Source organism: Euphorbia lathyris, chromosome 6 (assembly GCF_963576675.1).
Source record: "Euphorbia lathyris chromosome 6, ddEupLath1.1, whole genome shotgun sequence".
Taxonomy (NCBI): domain Eukaryota; kingdom Viridiplantae; phylum Streptophyta; class Magnoliopsida; order Malpighiales; family Euphorbiaceae; genus Euphorbia; species Euphorbia lathyris.
Genome location: NC_088915.1, coordinates 23,500,503 through 23,524,554, shown reverse-complemented (window position 1 = coordinate 23,524,554; position 24,052 = coordinate 23,500,503). Strand labels below are relative to the sequence as shown.

At 34.1% G+C, this 24,052-nt stretch overlaps 1 protein-coding gene across 13 annotated transcripts in view; it reads right to left on the bottom strand.

The window, feature by feature from the left end:
• Positions 1-832: 832 nt before the first annotated feature.
• LOC136232627 (inositol hexakisphosphate and diphosphoinositol-pentakisphosphate kinase VIP2-like) overlaps positions 833-24,052 on the bottom strand; it is a 28,202-nt gene continuing 4,982 nt past the window's right edge. For 5 of the 13 annotated variants that reach the window (XM_066021868.1, XM_066021872.1, XM_066021867.1 and 2 more), the window contains 26 exons: positions 23,503-23,566; positions 23,035-23,188; positions 22,189-22,259; positions 21,534-21,638; positions 20,940-21,032; positions 19,264-19,338; positions 18,539-18,624; positions 17,176-17,382; positions 16,273-16,372; positions 16,117-16,187; positions 15,166-15,247; positions 14,529-14,687; positions 14,317-14,359; positions 11,982-12,064; positions 11,784-11,846; positions 11,638-11,712; positions 10,378-10,503; positions 8,733-8,974; positions 8,400-8,444; positions 4,865-4,931; positions 4,591-4,662; positions 3,815-4,065; positions 3,674-3,731; positions 2,788-2,955; positions 1,883-1,963; positions 833-1,385 (listed from right to left, as the gene is read on the bottom strand). In XM_066021868.1, coding sequence (XP_065877940.1) covers positions 1,113-1,385; positions 1,883-1,963; positions 2,788-2,955; positions 3,674-3,731; positions 3,815-4,065; positions 4,591-4,662; positions 4,865-4,931; positions 8,400-8,444; positions 8,733-8,974; positions 10,378-10,503; positions 11,638-11,712; positions 11,784-11,846; positions 11,982-12,064; positions 14,317-14,359; positions 14,529-14,687; positions 15,166-15,247; positions 16,117-16,187; positions 16,273-16,372; positions 17,176-17,382; positions 18,539-18,624; positions 19,264-19,338; positions 20,940-21,032; positions 21,534-21,638; positions 22,189-22,259; positions 23,035-23,188; positions 23,503-23,566 — 2,914 coding nt within the window. In that variant the 3' untranslated portion in view covers positions 833-1,112. Of the gene's footprint in view, positions 1,386-1,882; positions 1,964-2,787; positions 2,956-3,024; positions 3,512-3,673; positions 3,732-3,814; positions 4,066-4,590; positions 4,663-4,864; positions 4,932-8,399; positions 8,445-8,732; positions 8,975-10,377; positions 10,504-11,637; positions 11,713-11,783; positions 11,847-11,981; positions 12,065-14,316; positions 14,360-14,528; positions 14,688-15,165; positions 15,248-16,116; positions 16,188-16,272; positions 16,373-17,175; positions 17,383-18,538; positions 18,625-19,263; positions 19,339-20,939; positions 21,033-21,533; positions 21,639-22,188; positions 22,260-23,034; positions 23,189-23,502; positions 23,567-24,052 lie in introns of those variants that run through there. The other 8 variants (XM_066021869.1, XM_066021873.1, XM_066021870.1 and 5 more) reach the window with 7 other exon arrangements.

Genomic DNA, 24,052 nt, shown 5'->3' with positions numbered 1-24,052 from the left:
TGACTTTTAATAACGTAGAAAAATTACTAGAAGCACTTGGTTCTCCATATTAAATGGAGGACCTCGCATATACATTTTGCTACGTGTAATATGAACTCACATTAACTTGATAAGATAAGAACATCTCCAACAGTCTCTTAAGTTGTATCTTAAGTTAAAATTTGAAGGAGAATAAAAAATCAGCTCTAACAGCCTCTTAACGGCTCCTCAAATCACTAAGAGCTTCTCTATCCTCTTTATTAATAGAAAGTCTCTATCCACCTCTTAGTGTCTCTTAATTTATTTTTATTAATAATTTACTATTGAAGAGTCTCTCCTCACACTATTGGTAAATACAACAATAATTAATAATTTTAATAATAAAATAATAAACAATGGGTGAATATAAAAAAGTATTATTAGAGATGATATGTCTTAATTACTCTTAAATCAGTAAGAGTCAATTATTTATATTATTTTTAGAGAGTGAACTAAAGAGTCTCTTGGAGATGATCTAACATATTAAATTGATGACATGGCGAATGGTGTTAGCCAAATTCTTTTATTTGTTAATTTGTAAAGTATATTCCTCTAATAGATAAAACCATAGAGTTTTATTTCTTTTTTCCCAATAAACAGTTAGCTTGGGGGAATAATAACTTGCAAGCTGCAAATATTTTAAATTGGACTTAATTGCTATGGGCATGTTCAACTGCTAGAATGTTATTGAAACTCTAATCCATAACGGCATAACATCAAAATCAAAATTAAGCATCTTGAGGAAAGAACGCCAGAATGCTAGAAGCAGTAGCATACATCTAAAGAATTTAATTTGTTTTAAGGTACTAATAAGTAACGCTAATATCGATATTTCCCATTAACTAAAAAACAAATACAAGAAAACAAAGTAAGCAAAGTTGTTAGTTCCTACTCTATCTTTCAATTTTGGAAGTTGTTAGTATGCTCCATAAAATTTTCTCCAACAGGAGCTAAGAACTCATGTAGGCTGTAAAATGAAACTGGAGGCATTACTGTAATTTGCTCTGTAAAATAAAAACAGGAATGTTTGAAAACAAAAAACAGAGTTTGGAAAACATAATAGAAGAAAGAATTATTGAAAAGAATGGAAGATATCACTTTCCATTAGCACTAGCATGCTTATCGTGCTTATGGAAAGGCCAAAGATTCACCAACCGCTCAAGTACTGCAGCACTTTTTGAGAAGTAGCCGGAGAATCCTGCAGGGGTTGAAGGTGGAGGAAAGTCTTCTGCTGGCATTGCAAATTGGCGAATCATCTTCTCCATTTTCTCTAAAGTCAGATAAGATCCCACTTCTTGCAGCCTTTCTGGACCCATTATAGGCAGTGTATGTTCCTGATGCAGCGAGGTAGCCTCACTATCATTCTTCTGAAATACAAAACAAACAAACAAACATCGCATAGCTTAGCTTGTTAGCATCACCCACAAACGCATACTTAACTTGATAACCATTATCCAATCATTTTGCCAATAAATGAGATCAATCTATCAGAATTTGTGCAGAAGAATCAACATACAAAGTTTAAATAAATGCTACCACAGGTGTTTACTGAACAAATTATAAGTTGTTCACAGACCCCTTTCAAACTTCATCTCCAGAGCAACCACATGAAATGCAAATTCAAGCAACAGAAAATTTCAAGCTGCAATACGATGAGTCTAAAAACCTGATGTCTCTTAACTAAGCTCAACTTCATCTCTCCAAATCAGTATGAGCAACTGTTAAAAGTGGCATAAAATTCATATGCCCAGAGGCAACTTCCCAATTTCAACTTTCACTCAATTAAAGATACGTTTTAATTCAAATGTCCATAGGACAATATGAAGTAGTTGGAGATTCCCATGAACAATTGAAGATGCATTACCTCCAAGGGGGATAAGTCTGCACCACGACTATATGTCATCTCTACTCGGAACTTTTTTGCATCTTCTAAAGCAACCTGCAGCTTAGATTTAAGAAGTATCTGAATAAGGAAAAGCATTCCGAGGATTCCAACATAAAATGAGTAATAAATGAAATTAAGTAATTAAATGATTATATAAATAAGGCGAATTTCAGTCATCTGTCACTATATTTAAACAAAAATGCAAATGGATTCTATTGGAAGCAATGCCCGAAAGTATGGGTGAAGAAATTGGTTTCAACTAAGCACTTAATTAACCCAACATATTGCATGAAATCAATTAGTAGCAAATCAATGAGGCCATTAGGTAGATTCATTTTCCTATTATGATGCAAGACTCCATTATAATACAGATTTATGTACGTTGGATGTAGGCTTTCATTATCTCTTTTTCGCTTTTATAAATTTATAACACGACTGAAGAATAGAAGTATGGGAAGCATCCTCCTTCCCAATTTAAAATCTTGAACAATACCATAAGTCCAAAAGATAAGCATTATCGTTATGGTTGAATAAAAATTTCAGTAATTCTTAAGGGGGCAAGTTAAGTGTCCTTTCGAAATTTTGATCAGATGCAGCCATCACCTAGAATGGAAAGAGTAATTCATCTATACTGCATTTTATTTGGTGGCCAATGGAATTCAGTTTCTTCAAGTTAAAAATTTACCAAAGTTAACATCCTTACCTTTAGTCACGCTTGAACAATTTACAAAGAATTAATATCACCACTTGTGTTTAACCTAATTGGATAGAGTCCTTAATTTATTTGAGATCATAAAGAACCAGTTGAGCCCAACAAGCAATTAAGGAGGACACAAAAATAGCTTCAGCATTGATAGATTATAGAAGTAAAGTGAAGTAAGCACCTCAGTATTCTCAAACATCCTTAGTACAATATAACTCATGTAATCAAGCTCCTGTGTTTTGTGCAGGCGCTCCAAGCCACTGTCGCAAACAAGACTATCCTCCCCTTGAAGAGATTCTTCTAGATTACAGTATCGAAGAACATTCATGAGGGAATGGATATGAGACTCCTGACAGACAATATTGCAACAAATAGTTTAAGAGCAGTATTACACTATTATATGCCATTAACAATAATTAATAAAAAGAAAAAAGATACATTTATTTTTCTACTCATTGAATGTGGGGTGACATTTTTTTTTTACATCCAATTAATGGGAAATCTGAATCTTCCTTGTCAGTTTTGGGAAAGAGGAAAACCCCCCCACTTGAAATACGGTAAACAATAAGCATAAAGGAACTGTATCTTCAAGTGCAGTTACCATACCCATTTGGAAAATAACAGGGAAAAAGGAAACAAATGTAGTTTAATTTGAATATTTGAAATTCCACAAAAGAGAATAAGGAAATAAAATCAGTTTCAAATCCTCAATGACAGGTCAATTTTTAATGTACAAAGTTCTCCTTAAACAGGGAAAAAAGAAAATAAATTTGATAAACAAAATAACCCTTTTCTTACTAAGTTCTCTATAAAATATAAACCTTTTTTCTGCATAATCAGACATCAATAAACACAAGGTTTCTTCAATCCATTTGGCACATGCGGCCAACTAACCATTCAAGCACCTGCCATTTTATACATTTGCCAAGAATTCATATGTGTTTTGCAACTGTGCATACACAAGTGGGAAATAAATAGGTGCTGGTGTATTTGTGCATATGCAAGCCAGAGAGAGAGAGACGTGAGGATTCGTACAACAAAACTAAATGGCCCACAAACATACTTACTGAAGTAAAATATAGACGTGTCCTGACATGGCGGTCGGGTGTCTTGACATTCGCATATCTGATTTAAGAAAAGATGAATGTTGCAATGTTCAGTAAGGCGCCTAAAAATGTTATGCGTGAATAAAGTGAAAGCATGTGTACTTTGGATCCAAACGATATTTTATCTCTTTATCATCATCATCATCCTGATCAATTGATATTTCACTTGCGCTAGTTGTTCTCATGTCCTCATTCTTAATAAAAAGCTTTGGTTGATGATCGGAATCCTCCTTTTCAATCTTTCCTGATGTTGATTGTTGGTCTTGATTGCTCTTTAATTCTGCAACACTAATAGCTTCCTCCCTGGTATTCCTCAGATCAATCAATATTTTACCCAAGAGACGACGAGCAATCTACAATTAGCAAAACGAAAATAATCTTAAATAAATGTATTCAAATAAGAAGGGAGCTGAAGAGTGCAGAAACAAAGTTATAGCTGTGCAAAAAGCACATATTGGCTTGTATTGGATGCTCTTCAATCCCAAGAAGCATTTGCATGTGGTGGTGTGTCCTGAACCTTACGTATCAGCTTAAGCTTTTAAGTGATTTGGTTCCATAACAAAGGCCTAGGGGCATTTGCGAGAAAGGGTGCATCAGAAATGGTAAAAACTATTCTTGGATCTTACTTATCAGCTTAAACTTTTTAGCTTAAATGGTTCCTTGCCAATAATCAAACATACACACGAGACTTGTGAAATTTATAAGACATAAATATTTCAGAAGTAGGTGGCTGTTCTGGTCAAGTAGTCATAATATGAATGCTTCTCCAGGAAATGTTCAATACTTGACACAGTTTTATCAAATAATTCATTTTCGAGAAACTAAATGACTGGCTATCAAGTTTGCTGTGCCAATCGGAAACAGAAGTATCAAATCACCTTGGAGCCAATCTTCAACTTCTGTTTTGGATTAATTCCATACTCGTTTGGGATAACACCATCGGCTAGTAACTGCGATAAAAATTCAATGGAAGTGATGCGATATGACCAATAAAATTGACACCTATAGAATCAGAAATAGCTTTGCAATATTACATATGAGACAAGCAGAAATATGAAACATCAATGTAGTAAGATAGTGTAAGAAGTGAATTAAAAGATGGAAGCTACACTGCTCTAAGTATGAGAATTTAGGATCTGAATGCCTCCATACCTGAGCAACTTTAAAGAGTTCATCTAGCCCTTCAAGATTAAGATGAGCATTGTGTAATAAATCATATCTGTAAAATTACAGTCCAACCAAAAAATCAATTACACAATAAAATAGTGAAACTCTTCTTTATCTTGGCTAGGCATAAGTGTTCTAAATGAAGGAAGGTCAATCAAATCAGTTCACAGTTCTGCAACATAATACCATTAGAATTTGAAAATTAAAAATTGTCAGCGCAGCAGGCAACATCTATACAACAACAACAACAACAAAGCCTTAGTCCCGAAATGATTCGGGATCGGCTAACATGAACCATCATATAAAACCGTGAAATCAAGTTATGTCAGCGACACAAATTCGCTCCCTCCACTCCGTCCTATCCACTACCATATTTTCCTCAATTCCTAGTAAACTCATATCACTCTCGACCACCCTCCTCCAAGTTTGCTTAGGTCTTCCCCTACCCCTCACCACTACATCCCTTTGCCACTCTTCGGTTCTCCTAACCAGCGCATCAAGCGCTCTACGTCTCACATGGCCAAACCACCTTAGTCGGTTTTCTCTCATTTTATTCTCAATAGATGTGACCCCTACTTTTGTCCTAATTATTTCATTACGCACCCGGTCCTTTCTCGTATGACCACACATCAATCTCAACATACGCATCTCCGCCAGCAACATCTTATGGATGTGGCAGTATTTCACTGCCCAACACTCCGTACTATATAACAATGCTGGTCTAATTGCCGTCCGGTAGAATTTTCCCTTCAATCTATTAGGCATGCCGAGATCACAAAGGAAACCCGTAGCGCTCTTCCACTTCGACCAACCAGCTTTAATCCTATGAGCAACATCTCCATCTACTTCTCCATCCGTTTGGATAATAGATCCTAAATACCGGAAGCAATCCGAGGCCTGAACAACTCTCCCATCTAGGGTGATTGTCCCTGCCTCCCTACTCCTATGGCCGCTAAACTTACACTCCAAATATTCTGTCTTACTTCGACTCAACTTAAAGCCTTTAGATTCTAGAGTTTGTCTCCATAGTTCCAACTTCTTCTCCACTCCTTCTTTCGTCTCATCAACCAACACAATATCATCTGCAAACAGCATGCACCATGGTATATCATCTTGAAGTGAACTTGTTAGTTCATCCATAACGATGGCAAAAAAAAAAGGACTTAGTGCGGAACCTTGATGCACTCCAATCGTAATAGGAAACTCTTCGGTCTTCCCAACACTAGTACGTACACTCGTGCATACTCCCTCATACATGTTCTTTATGATGTCAATATATTTCCGCGAAATGCCTTTCCTTATCAAGGCCCACCAAAGTACTTCCCTTGGTACCTTATCATATGCCTCATATGCAAGTCTTTCTTCTTATTTCGATAGTGCTCCATTAATTTTCTCATTAGATGGATGGCTTCCATAGTTGATCTTCCCGGCATAAAGCCAAACTGGTTTTCCGAGATCTTCCCCGTCCTCCTTAGCCTTTGTTCGATCACTCGCTCCCAAAGTTTCATAGTGTGACTCTTTAATTTGATTCCCGATAGTTGGCACAATCTTGGACATCGCCTTTGTTCTTATACAAAGGGATTAAGATACTTTTCCTCCATTCTAATGGCATCTTATTGTTTCTTCAAATTTTGTTGAAGAACGTCGTCAACCATTCGATTCCTCTTTCTCCCAAACATCTCCAAATCTCAATAGGGATGCCATCAGGTCCTACTGCTTTCTTCAACTTCATCTTACTTAATGCCATTTTGACTTCACCTTTTTGAATTCTTCGCAGGCTTTCATGATTTATCATATCGTCATGGATACTTATATCTCCAACATCTTGTTGGCGATCTCCATTAAATAAGTCATCAAAATAGGTCCTCCATCGTTCCTTGATATCCTTATCTCCAACTAGGACTTTCTGGTCCACATCCTTCACACTTAACTTTTCCGAGATCTCGCGTCTTCCTATCTCTCATCCGAGCAATTCTATACATGTCTCTTTCCCCTTCTTTCGTCCAATCTTGTATACAGATCCCGATTCACCTTTGCTCTAGCATCTCGTATGACCTTCTTTACTTCCCTTTTAGCCTCTTTGTATTTTTCGTAGTTCTCGTCACTCCTACATTTCCCCAATAGTTTATAGGATTCTCTCTTACTCTTTACTGTTTGTCGTACTTCTTCTGTCCACCAAGATGTGTTCTTACCCGGTGGCATGCTACCTTTAGATTCCCCTAGAACTTCCTTCGCTACTTCCCTTATACTATGCTCCATCTTATTCCATATCAAATCTATATCTAAATCCATATTGCAAGTCCAAATATCTTTTTTGGTCATCTCATCCACAAATTTTTGTTGATTCTCCCCTTGCAATTTCCACCACTTAATCTTAGTCTCTACTTGTGGTGTTTGTTTTCTTATACATTTCCTACTTCGAAAATCTAGCACCACTACTCTATGTTGGGTTGTCGTACTCTCACCAGGGATAACCTTACAATCAATATAACTCTTTCTCCAAGCACTCCTTACTAAGAAAAAGTCAATTTGGCTCGCATTACCGCCACTCCGATAAGTCACTAAGTGGGATGTTCTCTTCATAAACCATGTGTTCATGATACTCAAGTCATAGGCTGATGCGAATTCCAAAATATCATTTCCTACTTCAATCTTATCTCCAAAACCATACCCTCCATGAACACTCTCAAACCATCTCGCCTAGATTTATGTAATGCTTTTAGTGCCTTTTCCATGTGCGCAGACAAAAAATCAGTTGCGCAAGTGCATCCCTCCTGAATTTAATGTCATTACATCCCTAACATTGGCCACGATAAACAAGTGCCACCAGGAAACCACTACCAAAATTCAAAACTAGAAGCACTAAAGCTAAAGCTTAAAGTTCAAACTTCATGTTTTCCATCAGTGCTGTAGCATTCGTATAAGCACTAATTTGGATTTATAAGAAAGTGTATACAACTAAAACCAAAGGTTAGCACATCAATGACTATCTCAGAATAATCTCAATCAACTAATGCTAATCATTACATCAGCTGAAAACCATGAAACATCTGTGGCAATTTGGACAATACTAGTAATTAGTCTAAGATTATATTGTAATATCAAAAGTAGCTTAAAGGTATCAAAATAAGGGAAGATGATTATGCAAATTAATAGAAAGAACCATGTGAAGTATTTTCTGTTTTAGTTTTTTTTTTTTTGTTCAAGTAGTTGTAAGTAAACTACAGTAAATGTTTTAAACAGTCAGATCAACTGGGGATCATCTCAAAAAATAATGAAAATTAGAAGTTCAAATGCAGTCACAACTTTGATGGAAACATCAACAAATTTTGGGCAACAATAAATTCAATTTTCTCTGTGCGCCTAGAAACTTAAAAAGCACAGTAGGAGATGGATTCTGTTTTAGGCTATAATTTCAAAAATCGAAACATGGTAACTGCAGAACTTTTAATATCAGAACTAGTGAATTTTCAATATACCTTCTAATGACATGCCTATCAACATTAAATGGAAGACTTACTTGCAAGAGTCGTAGACGTCAGGAATTTGTGTTATATCAAATCGGCTGCACATAAACCCATAAGTATTCAGGTTAAAAATGAGAGTCAGTCTTGAAACAACTTTGAAATGTCAAAATTCAAAATTCAGGTTTAGAATTCCCCATTTGTAAATAAAATATATAAGTAAAGACAAACAGCTAAACAGAGACTAAAAATCATAAGTACTAATATATCCCACCTTCCCTTGCTGAAAATTATAACTTTCAAAAAAATTTAAGAGAATGGAAATCTAAAAAACATTTCATTACTGCAAATGCAATAAATCATCAATTGAAAAACAGTAGGCCACCTACTCTTTTCTTTCATTATACAAGTCCCTTTCCAGTTTTCTCCAGCGTGCATACATTAAAAGGAATCCTTCACTACCACAGGGTAATCCAGCAGCAATACGATCTGTGTCTATATTTGATTTACCAAGTGCCCTAGCTTGGTCATATGGGGGAACTACATTGTACGAACTTGTCTCTGTAAATTCTTCATCTTCATCCTTGGCAAGCAGTCTCACTTGTTCTGTAACCTTCTTGGTTAATTTCACCTGATTCGCCACACCAAAAGAAAAACAAATATGCAATGCCATGTCAATAAATAAATAAACAAAACATCTAAATAACGAAATACAGGCTGCGATTTAGTAAAAAAAGCAACAGCAGAAAAAAGACAATGGAACAAAGTTCATTTATTCAAGGGGAAAAGTTAGAAAAGAACCAAACTGCATTCACAACATCACATTCAAGCATTAGAAACATCTTTTTTTTTTCAATATAGCATTTTATTATGGTAAGGAAAATCATAGAAAAATGACATTATTTTCTAGGAATGATATCAATATTATTAATAAAGCATTTGTTTCAGACCCTAAGTTGTCTCATGCTATTGGCCATAGGATACTCTTTAGATGAAAGTTCAGTAGTTTTAGTAAAAATGATTGCAATGACAATAAGTGATACCTCACGATACAAAAATGACAAGTAAGTTTGGGTTCCCTTTAGTGTAAAGTGCTTTAGCACTGCAGCACAAAATACTAATACAGACATGACATCTAGCTTTATATTGGAGAAGCACAACTAAGCCACAAATACAAGCAAATGTGCTTCATCTATAAAAACGATGGGTAATCAATGAGCGTAGTTCCAAAAAGAATCTCGAAGATCAATATCGAAAAGCTCTGCTGATAATTTGATTCACTATTGGCCACACAACAGATATGATAATGACTACAAGGTCACAAAGCCAACACAAATTCGTCTGAAGTGTTGGCTTGCATAGTCAAGATTCTACCCAAGTGAACCGACACAATCATGCCATTAAATCACATCACATTCAAAGAAATCCAACCCTTCATTCTTCGATAGTACAAAACACCCTACAAATTTCTTCTCTTTTCCCAAACCCTATCAAAGTAACAAGAAAAATAATATTCACAACACCAATCAATGGAGCATAAACTCATTATAACAGAACATATTAATGCATTTCGACTTTTTTTTTGTCCATATCAATAATGGGAATTCTAATTTATATGTAAATTAATTGGCACCTCATTTTGATATAGTCTTATTCAATGCCTAAATGATCAAAATGATTAAATTGCTATTTCTAACTTTTTAAGGACACAAAACAACAAATATGACACTAAAGAGTAGTCCGAGATAAAAAGCATTAGATTAAACGGAATCAGCAGGTCAGTCACTTAATCTAGATATATATTAGTGTCTGACAATCATGAATGTGACAAATATATAATAAAATTTGGTTCTCGTGTTCAGAAAACAGGCTTTTTTTGAAAAACAACAATGATCTATCATAGTCAACTCATTCATACCAATTTTAGGTGATGTAATACAGTCAGAGAAGCGTGCACATACACAATCATGTAGCAAAATTACTTAGAATGGTTAGATGTACAAAGTATAGTCCATCACTTGAAGATACAAATACCAGTTTGGGAAGAAGTTCAAAAGCATTTGGTGGAAGTCCAGCTCCATCTGTCATCCAAGGAAATTCAGAGGTTCCATTGCTATCAGTAGTCTTTGCACCAGAAGTTATGATTTCATTCAACCTATCCTGGAAAAGTTAATGATAGAACTACTGATTCATTATTCACGGAATCTAACACCACAAGGTTACATTTCTATCATGTTACTATACATATGATCTAATGACACTTACATTAACAAAAGAAAACGCGATTAAGAATCATGTCAAACCCCAAGCATGAATTTGATACATTAAACATGGCATGTAATACAACAAATATCCTTATTAAAAGCCAAATTATATTGAATTGACAAGCACAGCACATAAAATACGCACCATTTCATCTTTTTCAATTTATTGAACAAACTTGAACTTAGCTATCCCTACACCCTATTTATTACATCCCTATAATGAAAAAGACATCATGCGACAACTGGTGATTGCTAGTTGTCAGCTATTAATATGAAATGGACCTTTAACTATGAGCTCGCTGGGTTCGATTCATGACAGCCCCATTTGTTGAGTTATTTGCAGGACATGGTAATATGGGCCTGTGTTGTCATGCTTCAAGCCCAAGTGTGCTTTCGCGTGTGTCAGCTATTAATATGAAATGGACCTTTAACTATCAGCTCGAGCTTTTAGCTAAAACGGTTTCATGACACTAGTAAAAATTTACGTTTTTTTTTTTTTGGGTCAAAATTGTGCTGATATGATCATGTGATAGAAACAATTAACATACTCGATTGCCTTGAGGTCATGCGTTTGCACGTCATGCCCAATATTGTCACCTCATGCAACATCTTTCAGAATTGCAATAATGCTTAAGCATAGTCAATGCTCGAAAAGGAGAAAATCATTTGTTTAACAGGGATTAAAAACCAATATTGAGTCAATCAGCAGAAGTAGAGTTTTTCACATTAATGGACAAATATTAAAGGCAATACATGTAAACCGAGTTTAAGTAACATTCTCCGAGCCATAATCTTACACAGCTCTGGAAGATGTTTCAAATGTAGATATTCAACAAATATGCATTGCTGATCTTAAGGATTGTCAAGGAACCATTTGAACCAAAAGCTTAAGTTGATAGTTAAGGCCCAATAATAGCTTTTATATTAATCTCTTACACACCCCGACATGTGAATGCCCCAAAACCTTAAGCTGGTCGTTAAGGCCAGATAATAGCTTTTATATTAATCTCTAACAAGGAGCAAGACAAACCTTGGCTGCTCTTATCTCAATGCTCGCATTGTCAAGCCCATCCAACATGGAGGAATCCTTGCTAACAAGAGAAACCTAGAGAAAGCCTTTTGATTCAGTCATATTAAAATATAGAATCCATGAAATTTGAAAGATGAGATCAATACCAGAATTGGTGTTAGCTGTCCTTCTAGATCAAGGAGGCCTTTAGCAAATGCAGCTGCAGACATCTGCAAATTCGCATCTAGTGAATGATGTATGGCAAATCAATTATACAAATTCAAATCAGAAAAAAGCACCCAACACAATGATAGCAAAACAACCCAAGATCAAATGGTATTTCTTTGTGGACCATCAAGCTATACCTGCACCCGGCCCTCATCGGAGCTGTAAATTTTAAGATCATGACGATAAGTACTATGAAGGCGTAACAGGCCAGTACCTTCACCTGCAATGTCATACAACGTTATTGTTATAGACCATGAAAATATAGAGTGATCCATGGGATACAATGTAGATTAAGAACCTACATGAATATATTTACTTAAGAGCAACACACATATATATACAAGGTTCTCCTTCAATCAAGGAGACATTGTAGGCCACAGCAACCTAAGCATGCTTTAGTTGACTTAGGCATGCTTACATTTATTACATTGATTTATTATGTAACACTACACCTCAAGCTGAAGCATGGATTTTAATAATGCTCAGCTTGCTACAAATACATATAACATAATCTTAAAGACATACAATCAAGATAGTTTAGAATATACAATATAATATCGAAGACGCAACCTAGAAGAACAAATCGGACAGGAGAGACTGACAACGGAATATCAAGCTTTGTCGGAAACAGAGAAGCAAAACTCAGTTGAAGCAACATGCAAGAGGCTGCCAACAACGTCTATGTATAGATTACCAGGAGTTGAATAAAGTTACTATTGCTGATATTCCGGTGTTTCAAGAGTTAATAGATGAGTAATATGGATCGAAATATTTCACAAAACTTGATTTGAAGTAGGGTTGTCAGCAGATCCGGAAGCAGAACAGGGAAGAAAAAACAACATTTAGGACCCATGATGGTCACTAAGAATTTCTGGTTATGCCTTTTGGGCTAACCAGTGCACCTTCAACATTTCAGAGTGTCATGAATGAGATCTTTAGGCTGTAGCTGTGGAAGTTTATCTTAATTTTTATTTTTTTTACTCTCCTGATCGATGATTCTTGAATCTATTTTGGTGAAACGTGTGGTCCAAAAACATGGGGATACAGTTTCTCCGTGGCTTGTCCAATGAAAAGATCAACAAATTGGCAATCCTACATGGGAAGATAAATTCATTGTTAATTCCGAATTTACCAGCATCAATCTTGAGAATCCGGACGCCTTCTAAGCGTGGTGGTGAGACAAAACAGAATTTCAAAAAAGGTGGAGCTGCAGATGCTACTCTCTAGGTTCTAGGGCAGACTACAAAGTGATTGCTCTCTGTAGCAAACCCAAATGTGGTTGCTGTATGTAGCAGACCTGAAAGTTGCTACTCTCTAGGGCTGAACCAAAAGACGAATAGGAAAAGACACATTTAACCTGAGAAACTAAAATCAAACATCCAAGACACAAACGAAATCCAAAAGTTCAACTAGGCACTTATACCATGTTAGTTTGTGAGAAAACTACTCCAGTTCATATACTGAAAGATAAAAAGTTTATATACAATAATGAGGATAGGAAGTGGACAAACATGCTAATCCCTGTAATCCTTTAATTGCTCCAAAAATTCTTTTATTACAGCTAGCTACATTCACATATGTTCATAGTATAAAATCTCCAAGCAATGATGGTCAAATGAAGGGATCCTAATAATATATAACGAAATAGAACTAAGAAAACAAGCCTCAACACAAAATTTTCAAAGTAGAATGCTCACATTAAAGTCGATGAATAAATTTACCATGGTTATTAGAACCGGACTGGACCGACCCGTTCGATCGGAACCTGTCATGAATCCAGTTCTGTTGAAGGTGAATATTCATATCCCTTATTACCGGACAAAACCCGCTCAAACCGGTCGGTTAACGGCGAACCAGTTCTGGTTGAGCGGGGCAATCCGGTTACTTTCCATTTTAATATATAAAAAAGAATTTTTTGTAGCCTAGGAGAATCAAACTCAAGACTTCTGCATTTAAGGAATGTATAGCTTACCACCAGGCTATCTCTTAACTTGTAATTACTTTTAATATTATAATAATATACATGTACGAATTATATTTTTTAAATATAATTTAGTAATGATTTATTACTTTTGTTTTATATTTTGATAAATTTAAACTTTAAATATATTCGATTTTTTTTATATTTAAATTTAAAATGTAGTAAATTACATAGTTTAAATTGAAGTATAAAATATATATTCTACTATTTTGTTATATTTAGATATTAATAATAATAATAAATATTTAGTTTAAAAAGTATATATATATATATATATATATATATATATTGAATTTTATTATTTTTCCAATTTCCCATATTTAATTTATTAATTTGATATCCCAAAACATTATGAATTGATATGAAAGACATATTGTTATGATTATAATTTTTATTAATATTATTAACATTTCACTGACTGGTCCAGTTTTGACAACCATGAATTTACTATAAAAGAAAAGAACAAGAAAATAGAAAATTCATAAAATGACCTGGATACATATTGTTTCGGAAGTATCTACCCAATTCTTCTGCCTGTAAAACAATTAGGAAAGTGGCATTGTAAATATAAGATAGGATGTAGGCTGGTGATGAAATATTAGCAATTCAGCGTAGAATGCTTCTCACATGCAAGTCAAAATAAATAAACAAATAAATATGTGAAATTTGAATAGAGTAACTTAGAACAATTAATAACCAACACCTGCTTTCTTCCAGCATGAGTAAGAACACCCCCATATTTTAGAACCATTAGAGCTTCAACAGGCCGTTCTTCCTCACCTTCACCACTACTTTTTGCAACTTTAACCCACTTTAGCGGTTTTAGCTGGACCTTCCTATAAATGCCAGAGAAATGTCCACCCTAGATCAAGAAACACTTAATACATGAAAAACAGAATACAACTACAAAGTTTAAGGCAGGTTATGGCATGCTAAACATTTTGGTAACTTAAGTATAATAACAAGTAGTAGGCATGTCATGAATATCCAACTTTTTGCTTTATCTTATGCATGTTACATGATTGCATCAATACTATCGTTTTTCAAAATGAAGATGCAAGTTCAGGTTTAAGAAGAACTAGACTATGACCTAACTACAATTGAAAGTTATCAGTTTCCCAATACAATACAGTTGAAGTTAAAAGTAACTCCATTCCTTTGTTACAAGATAGTGACAAAAAGAACCACATAGATCTAATGGGTTTAGCAACCAACCTATAGTCCAAGCAACTTAGATATTGAAATATAAAATAAAATAAATAAAAAAACCAATGTCAGCATTATTATTATATTACAGAAAAAAAAATGAAAAAAATTTCAGGGGAAAACAAAAGGCTGACCTCTTCAAGTACTGCTTTAACCTGACGAAGCTTTTCAGCATGCTCAATGTCTTCAGCCTCGCTATCACTTTCTCGATCAGGTCTGCATAATGTAAGAAGTCAGTCCTATGCTATATTAAATTCCTCACTAATTTTGAAAAATGACAGAACAGAAACTAGATGTGATGTTTCCTATTTTAATTGACAATCATATAGATCGATGCAAAAGGTAGATGTGGCATACCACTTTTGGTGCTTCCAGGTTATGTAGCAGAAACAGAAATGAAAAAGGATAGTGGGAAATCATATTTCTAAAATATAGGAAACATAAACATGTGGAACATATTTAAACAATAAACATATGGAGGGTACATCTATAAGATTATAAGGATGTATTTTGCAGAGTTTTATTAACTTGGAAGAAAATTACATTGAACTGGGTATAGTCATAAAATTACATTCATATTACCCATCCAATACCTTTTGCCACAATCATAACTTTAGAAAAATAAACAAGTGAAGGGACTGGTAAATGTGTCTGTTCTAGAAGTACATTTTTATTTTAGGAAGTTTCCTAACTTTTTAACTTACAGAAACGTGATCCAATAAGTTTCATAAAAGTTTTTCTAAGGATTCAAAATCTAAGTTCCATGCTTCATAGCTTTCAGGGAAGTATGATACTGTACAGACCACAAAACTTTCAAGCATTCCAAATTTAATTCCTATTTATTTATGATCATAAGTTTATGAATAGAAAATTTCCAAATGATGGATGGCCTAAAAGCAGGAAACAGACAAATAATTTCATTGAATCAATCGCTTGGGAAAAAAAATGTTGATTATAATCCTATCAGAAATGGGAAATTAGTGACCTTTTGTAGACTTACATTGTAAAGGCAGCTAAAATACACTTCATAAAATAGGAATGGCAACATAGATAAGTATTCAAATTTTAAATGTTAGGAGTGATACCTTGAACGAGGTACAAGAATCCGTGTTGCATCTAACAAATCTTGTAGCTGAACAGCACTTTTAAGTTTTGTCTAGAGAGATCCAAACCTAACTGAGACTTCTAGGAGTAATTAAAATAAAACAGAATCAGAAAAATGGAAGTAGATATTCAATCACCTCAGATCTAGGGCGGCCCCCATTATACTTTAACATTAAGTTCAGCAGCTTTTCTTCTGTAACCTTCAACTTTACCTTCTGTTTGGGAGTTCTATCACCACTGCACCCAGAAAACTTGTGTAAGAATGGAGAAAAGTGGATTTTGCACACATAATGTTTGGAAGAAATTAATTCCATGGTTTTGTGGAATTTTGAAATTAATTTCCTTTTGAAACTCAAGGACTCTCATTTTACGCTGCCTCAATTCAATAAAATTCAAAATACTTGGAACATATTCAATCAAAATTTGATTGAATTTAAAAATCAATTTGAAATTGTTACATAGCAATCAATTAAACACAAACATCTTCATTGATTTAGCATTGCAATCTTTTTCCTCGTCTCTGTTTGTTAAAGTGCACAAAAAATCTGTGAAGGAACATAGAAGCTAATTTTTCACTTGTTCCTAACTTGATATTCATTCAATTCATGGACTTATGTGTATATACTAGTGAGGTGGGTGAGTGTATGCATGGGTAAATCACCTGCAAGTAAATGCTATATATGATTCATTTTTTAAAAATCAATTTGAAATTGTTACATAGCAATCAATTAAACAAAACATCTTCATTGATTTACCATTGCAAACTTTTTCCTCTTTCTCATGGTCTCTGTTTGTTAAAGTGCACAAAAAATTCCGTGAAGGATCATAGAAGCTAATTTTTCACTTGTTCCTAACTTGATTTTCATTGAATTCATGGACTTTGTGCATGCATTTATACTGGTGAGATGGGTGGATGAGTGCATGGGTAAATCACCTACAAGTAATGCTATACATGATTCATTTGAATGAAACCAATTCCTTTTTATTAGATCTCTAATAGAGCTATCTATTGAAACGGTAAGGGCATTTCTGTAACATACTGACGCATAATAGTAATCACACAACGTAGCTCCTCAGCCTGCCCAAATGTTCCAATAATTCCACTTCCTTGACGAGTTAGTCCTTCTGAAGGCTGGACTGGTTCATTGACTTTCCATGGTAGAGTGGGTGGAATATCAGATGAAAGATGAGGAGCTTTGGCATCTATGAAAATCTTCCTCAACACACAAGCAGCATCATCATAATATCTACATAAGACATAATAAAAAAAAACTAAAGGTTGTAGCACAGTTATAGAAAAAAATAAACAAGCCTCAACCTCAAACGATCATTTGGGAAATACAAAACAAATACGACAACCAAAATTACAAAAAGCAATCATGAAATCGATGACATAATGAACAAGTAGATGAGAAATACATAAATACATTTCATTATTATGATGGGATGGTTTCAACCAAAAACCATTCTTTATTTTTAACCATCCAAGCCTTATGGCAATACTTTCTTTAACATTGCATCCAGTAGCATGAATTCATATCCCGAGAATCAATAGATTAAAAGTTATCAGAAGTCGATATATATTATGTAAAAGAAAGCACAATATTGCCTTATATGTCAAAATGAAGTTCTCTCAAATTAAATTTGATTCCCCTCCTTAATGTTTCTCCAGCTATTTTCAGCCAGCAATCATAAGCAGTATGCCCCCTTCATGTTTCTCTATATTCTTGATAATGAAGGATTACAAGTACACATATTTGTACACAATAGGAAAGCTATACAAGGTAAATCTATCAATCACATCAATGCTGATTTCTTATAATTGAGCTACTGTTATGGAAGGTTGATTCCCTATAATTAAGCTACTGTTATGGAAGCTAAGTTGTACAATCTGTAACACTCCCCCTCAAACTGGAGCATAGATATTGATCATGCTAGGAACACAGATCAACTATATTTGTACCAAGTTGGGCATGATCAATATCTATGCTCCAGCTTGAGGGGGAGTGTGACAGATTGTACAACTTAGCTTCCATAACAATAACCTTCCATAACAGAAGCTCAATTATAAGAAATCAACATTGATGTGATTGATAGACTTACCTTGTATAGCTTTCCTATTGTGTATAAATATGTGCACTTGCAATCCTTCGTTATCAAGAATATAGAGAATATGATTATTCCCTCTTGTTACATGTACTAACCCCAACAAACTAGGTGGAAGCTACAATAAAGTACTAAGATTCTAGTCACAGTGACAGAAACAATGGCACCTGAAATTTTTATTCATTCCTTTTGGAGAAAACATTCAATATGCTACATTCTTCCCGTAATGAGTATTCAATTACTTTTAGCAAGTCATCATAAATTTACCCTCCCTGACAATGAGAAAGAAAGTATTACTTGTAGGAATTTTTCACAAAACTCCATCCATTCACATCACACACATATGACCGCCCTTCACAACGCAAGAGATCAAACCCACAAACCTGCAAGCAAATGGGTTGAAAATAACAACTGTTAATATGGAAAAATAATAGTGCAGTGATAAACTAGACAAATCATGTAAAAATTAGTTTAACTTGTCATACAACTTGTTCAAACATTTGTTAAGAAAAAGTTAAATTTAGCAAGCTGCTACTATCTCACATCACACCATAAAAAATATCAAACATAAACTATCAATTTAAACAACTTCTGGTCAACTAACAACAGTTTATATGGCAAGCCAAAGGTACTCCTAACAATAAGAACTCAAGCGGCTACTTTTCAGATTTGATCCATGTATCAAATTCTGTTCCAGAACCAGAAGTACAATAGCAAGGGAAATGCAGAATTTAATACAACATGAGCTCATTGTTCTGATAAACTTAAAAGTAACACTGTTCGGTATAAGATTTAATTATTCTTTTGACATTTGTTATAATCACTAAGGCACAAGCAGTTCAAAACTTGAGCAGCACTTTGCACATATTGACAGTATCACAGAATGAAATATAGAAACAAAAACAATATGGATATTTTAAGCAAAAAAAAAAAAAAAAACCAGCAAAATTCAAATAATTAGAACAAAAATTTGATAAAAATGAAAAGTAGTGCTTATTTCTTTCCAGATTTAATTGACATACCCCTTGCCTAAATGCAATGCAAACCTCTCTTGCCATTTGCTTCTCGTTAGGTGTCAGCAACACAGGATACCTCACCTGCCATGCAAAGTAGAACTCCTATGGTTCAAGCATATTCAAACTCGACTAAAAATAGCTACAATAAATTCAAAATGGCCAGTATCATTCTCGACAATTGTTATATACTTCTAATTAAAAAAGAATTAGCTTTCAGAGGCCTAATATCAACAATGTGATTGATTTTCTTCTTACCTAAAATGTGAAATGCTAGAGGCAAATCAAATCCACTTCATCAGATTCAATAAGTCATTAACCATTGCCCTATCCAAATGCTAGCTAGATTGCATTATTAATTGGAAAAAGTACACTGATTAACCCATTCACCAGTTAGTTAAATCAATTTACAACTGTATATGTAATGACTTGAAGATATTTAAGCAAACAGAAAATGTAAGACTATTGCAGTTTTTGATTTGAAGGTTATTGATACGTCAGTTCTATTCTAGAGTACTCCTAAAAATTCTCAAGAGTTATTGGAGCAATTATTGGCTTTAGCTTCATTTAATGTATATTGAATAACACATAATAAAACCATGTAGAATAGGGACATTTATTGCTCCTGACATGGATAGAAGTAGATAGGTGGGATTTAACTACAAACTCTAAATCATCTCCCACTATGTCCTGTGTTTCTAAAGCCTAATCTTCCAAATATGTAGAGTCTCTTACCGGAACAAGCAAGTGTTTAACACTCATACATCAACTCAAGTATATTTTAAGTTCTGAATATATTCAATCCACTAACTGCAGTTAATGGAGTTCATAGAATTAAGGGACATCACAACTGCCAGTAAGTGTCCCCATTGCAGACAACTCTCTACTTAAGAGGGGTTGGGGAAGAGTCATTAATTCAAGGCAGCCTTACCCAACTCTTTGACAAAAAACAATCATAATAATAAGAAGAAATAAATAAATTCAACTTGAAGAGGACAACCCTCCCAATGCGCCAAAACTCAACACAATGATAATCAAGTTGCAAAAATAGTTTCCAAGCAATAGTATATTTTTCCTACTTAATGGAAATCCCAACAAGTGGCTCCAAAGCATAACTCTTGCATTAGAGGGACTTTATTAAGAATGGAATCCTGTGCAAGATATTCCATTTTCGCCAACTACATCACCTAAAATACTGCATAATTATGTTGTTTCCAGTAACTGCCAGAAGCCAAACAACTCTTCATAAATGAAAAGGTTTAATTACATCGGCCATGGCAAACCATCAGACATACTGATGGGAGAGGTTGAAGTATTTTGTGCTCGTTTATTTGGATTAAAGCATGAAGAACTAACCATCTAAGAATCCATTAGTGAACCGTCAGGAAATGGATAATTTTCACAAAAGCATTTAAGCATATACAACACAAAATAGGAAATCCAAACATGTCTTGCTTCATGAGACAACAAAATTGTACAAGCCAAATAAACATTGTCAGAATAGTAAAAAGTTATAAAACTTTGAGAAAAAAAAAATTGAAATAAAACGGAGTAAATGAGTCTAGGTCCCAAAACGCACTGCTGCAGTTTTTGTCAATGTATACGTGTGTTAATCTGTAGATACATAAATAGTACAAATACAAAGACAGCGATCTTTAGCAAACTGGACACGTTCAGGGCATTACCTCCTTACCATCAGGGTTTCTCATAACAACCCCATCAACAACAGGGGACTTCCTTGCCTCAGCATGAGCATATTCAGGGCCAACAGTATATACCTGGAATCATGTTAATGAGATGCCAATGCAATCATTTGTTAGACTTGGAAAAGTAAAGAAGCAACTAGTCAAGCACTAAAATGCATGCAAAGAATCTACAAACCACCAGCAGATATATAGATTACAAAACAACATTAAAAACAAGAACCACAGGTTGAAAATACTTCACAGATAACAGGCTGATGTAATTGATTACTGAGACAACAGGAAGAAAAAGAAAAAAAGAAAACTGCCATAGCATAAACATTACAAGGACTTGCTAATCTGGTAGATGTTGCAATAGCAACCAAATCTACATCCCCAATTTCAATTCCTTAATCATTAATGATTCTAAACAGAATTTATAATTAGAAAAACATGGTAAACAAACTGAAAGAATTTTCTCTGACAGTACAGAAGCTTAAACAGAGCAAGCAGACATCAATTGCATACAGTCACAGCAAACTTAAAACAATCTAAGATTAAATAAACACACGAGAAGAAGTAAGCCAAGCATGCAACCTTGACATCTGTTCCGCCAGTTGGCATAAATTCTTCATAAATATAAGAGCCTTCACGCCTCACTCTTCTAACCTCTGGGTGGAACTCACTTGACCTGTTTCCTACCTGAAACTGAAACCCATCAGTATGTGTATATATAACACCATATAAGCAAATTAGTAATGCAAAATGTTGAAGTAAAAACAATAGGAAGCATGTGATATGCAAAAAAAATCATGTGTTTGAACAACCATTAACAAATTCACAGCCATGCTACAAGTAGAGGTTAAAAACAAGCATGCACCAGGGCTTGTACAACAAGACTTATGTGTTTCAGTGTATCCTTCTGTGAGTTAGATATCACTCACAAAAGTAAAATTATCTGATATTGGTGGCTGTTGCTTTTAGCATCGCACCATTTAAGTGGTGCAAAGTGCTCCATTCAACCAGCAGATTCGAAAGATTTGGTGACTTGAAAAGTACTTATGCAGGTCATTATGGGCATTAGTGTGAGTGTATTTTGTGTGCCTGTTTTACCTACCTATGCTAAAATAATAACCATAAATCCAACAAATGAATCACATAATTGCAGATCATCAGATAAAAGAAAAGTAAAGTAGCACTCTGTCACTTGCAAACAATACAAACAAAACGAATTCTTGATAGATAAGCTTACCTTCCTAAATAATTCCTTCATCCCTCCACCTGCTGAGCTGGGGTAGTATATCATGATACTATGATCATCCCCTTGATAAAAGGGCAGTGTATAAATCATTATCAGATTTGTTTAACAGAAAACAAACTTTACTAATTTGTTCATATACTAACAACACTCTAGGTTGGGAAGTGAAACTATACTAGTGTGACACAACAATTCTATAATATGCAATTGTAACTTTCAAGAGAATATGTGTAAATTATGCATACATACATACGTACGTACATATATATATAATGTACACATATATACTCTTGAAAGTTACAATTGCATATTAGTTAATAGAATTTCTGTGCTCATATATATTCTCTTGAATAAAAATATATATAGAAAAACTCCATCAATGTTGAAATGAAATTAAATGTAAATACTCAATTAAAAGCACAAATTTAGAACATTCATTTTGATTTTGTATCTAAGAAGATCATAATATTGAGACATTTAATTAAATCTTGACCATTATAATAAAGCAAGTTAATCTGTACCTTGATTGATATAAGTAAAGCAAATGAATGAATCACTCGTATAATTATGAAAGACCAAATTCTAACAATAATATTGGCAAAGCAATTCCCTAGAAAAAATCATGTTCCACTGTTTTTGGAAACAAAAATCACATCAAATGTGTGTTTAATCATCTTCTCAATTCAAAAGCAACAAAAATCCAACATATTTTTCATGTTTGCCAACCAGCTTGAATATCAAGCATGATATAATGAACATTTCCAATCATTTGCCTAAATTTTTTGCAATGGAAGCAATATGTTTGAGAAAACTTAGCAATACATTAAGATATACACTCACCTTCAACAGGCTTCTCCACAAATGGCTTCCAAAAACGATTGCCGTGAACCTCAACAAAATCCTCTTCTTCAGTAAAATAATCCAGTTCTTGATATGGAGATTCTCTATTGACAAGTGCATATCTTGGAACAGGGATTCCACACATTTCAAGACACTTAAAACACAAAAATAATGATGTGATTATTAAATCTGCAACTGCTACATAAGAAAATAATGATTCACATGGTAAAGTGAAATTTGGAGTAAACACTTCAGAAAATTATTAAAGCGCATTAAGATCATTCCATATTGAAGTGAACCGACTAATCATAGGGAAAAACTTGACCTAGTAAAAAGAAAAGAAATGCAAAGGCATGCTCAAAGAGAAAAAAAATTGAAAATTATTTCTAGATTATGGTTATAGTCATATCTGAAAGTACTGACAAAAGAATCTTAAGCCTACTGTCAAAGAGAAAGTTCACTTGTTACCTGGTATACCTTCCTTCGATCATGAAGAAGGTGTTGTGGCTCTAATTCATTCACCAAAAACGGCCTGAATCAAGAACATGGACAATTTAATAAGGTCAAAGGTTGCATTTTGAAAACACATATGCATTGTAAGTTGTAACACATTATTGTCATTAAACTTATAAAGAAAAGTTACACAGTCATAAGAGTAATGAATAATTTAACAAAATAAAGCAATTAGCACAAAAATGGAGATCCTTCCAATTGGGTTTGGTGCAATAACATAAGTGTAACTGGAAAATGGTAATTTAGCAGCATAAAATGTATCCTTATTCAGTTATACAACAATTAATTCATTACGAGTATTGTAATGGACTTTTTTTACATTGAATATCTGGTCAATAACTTGATGTTCCAAAAAGAAAACAATGTGATGTGATGCACAAGCAGATAGGTAATCTAGCGATCAATATCAAAGAGAAGTTTTGTCAATAGATTTAATAGGTGATATCCATTTACTAAATGATAATAGGTTGTTTGGAAAATCATAGTTGATGTTTTTCCTTCAAAT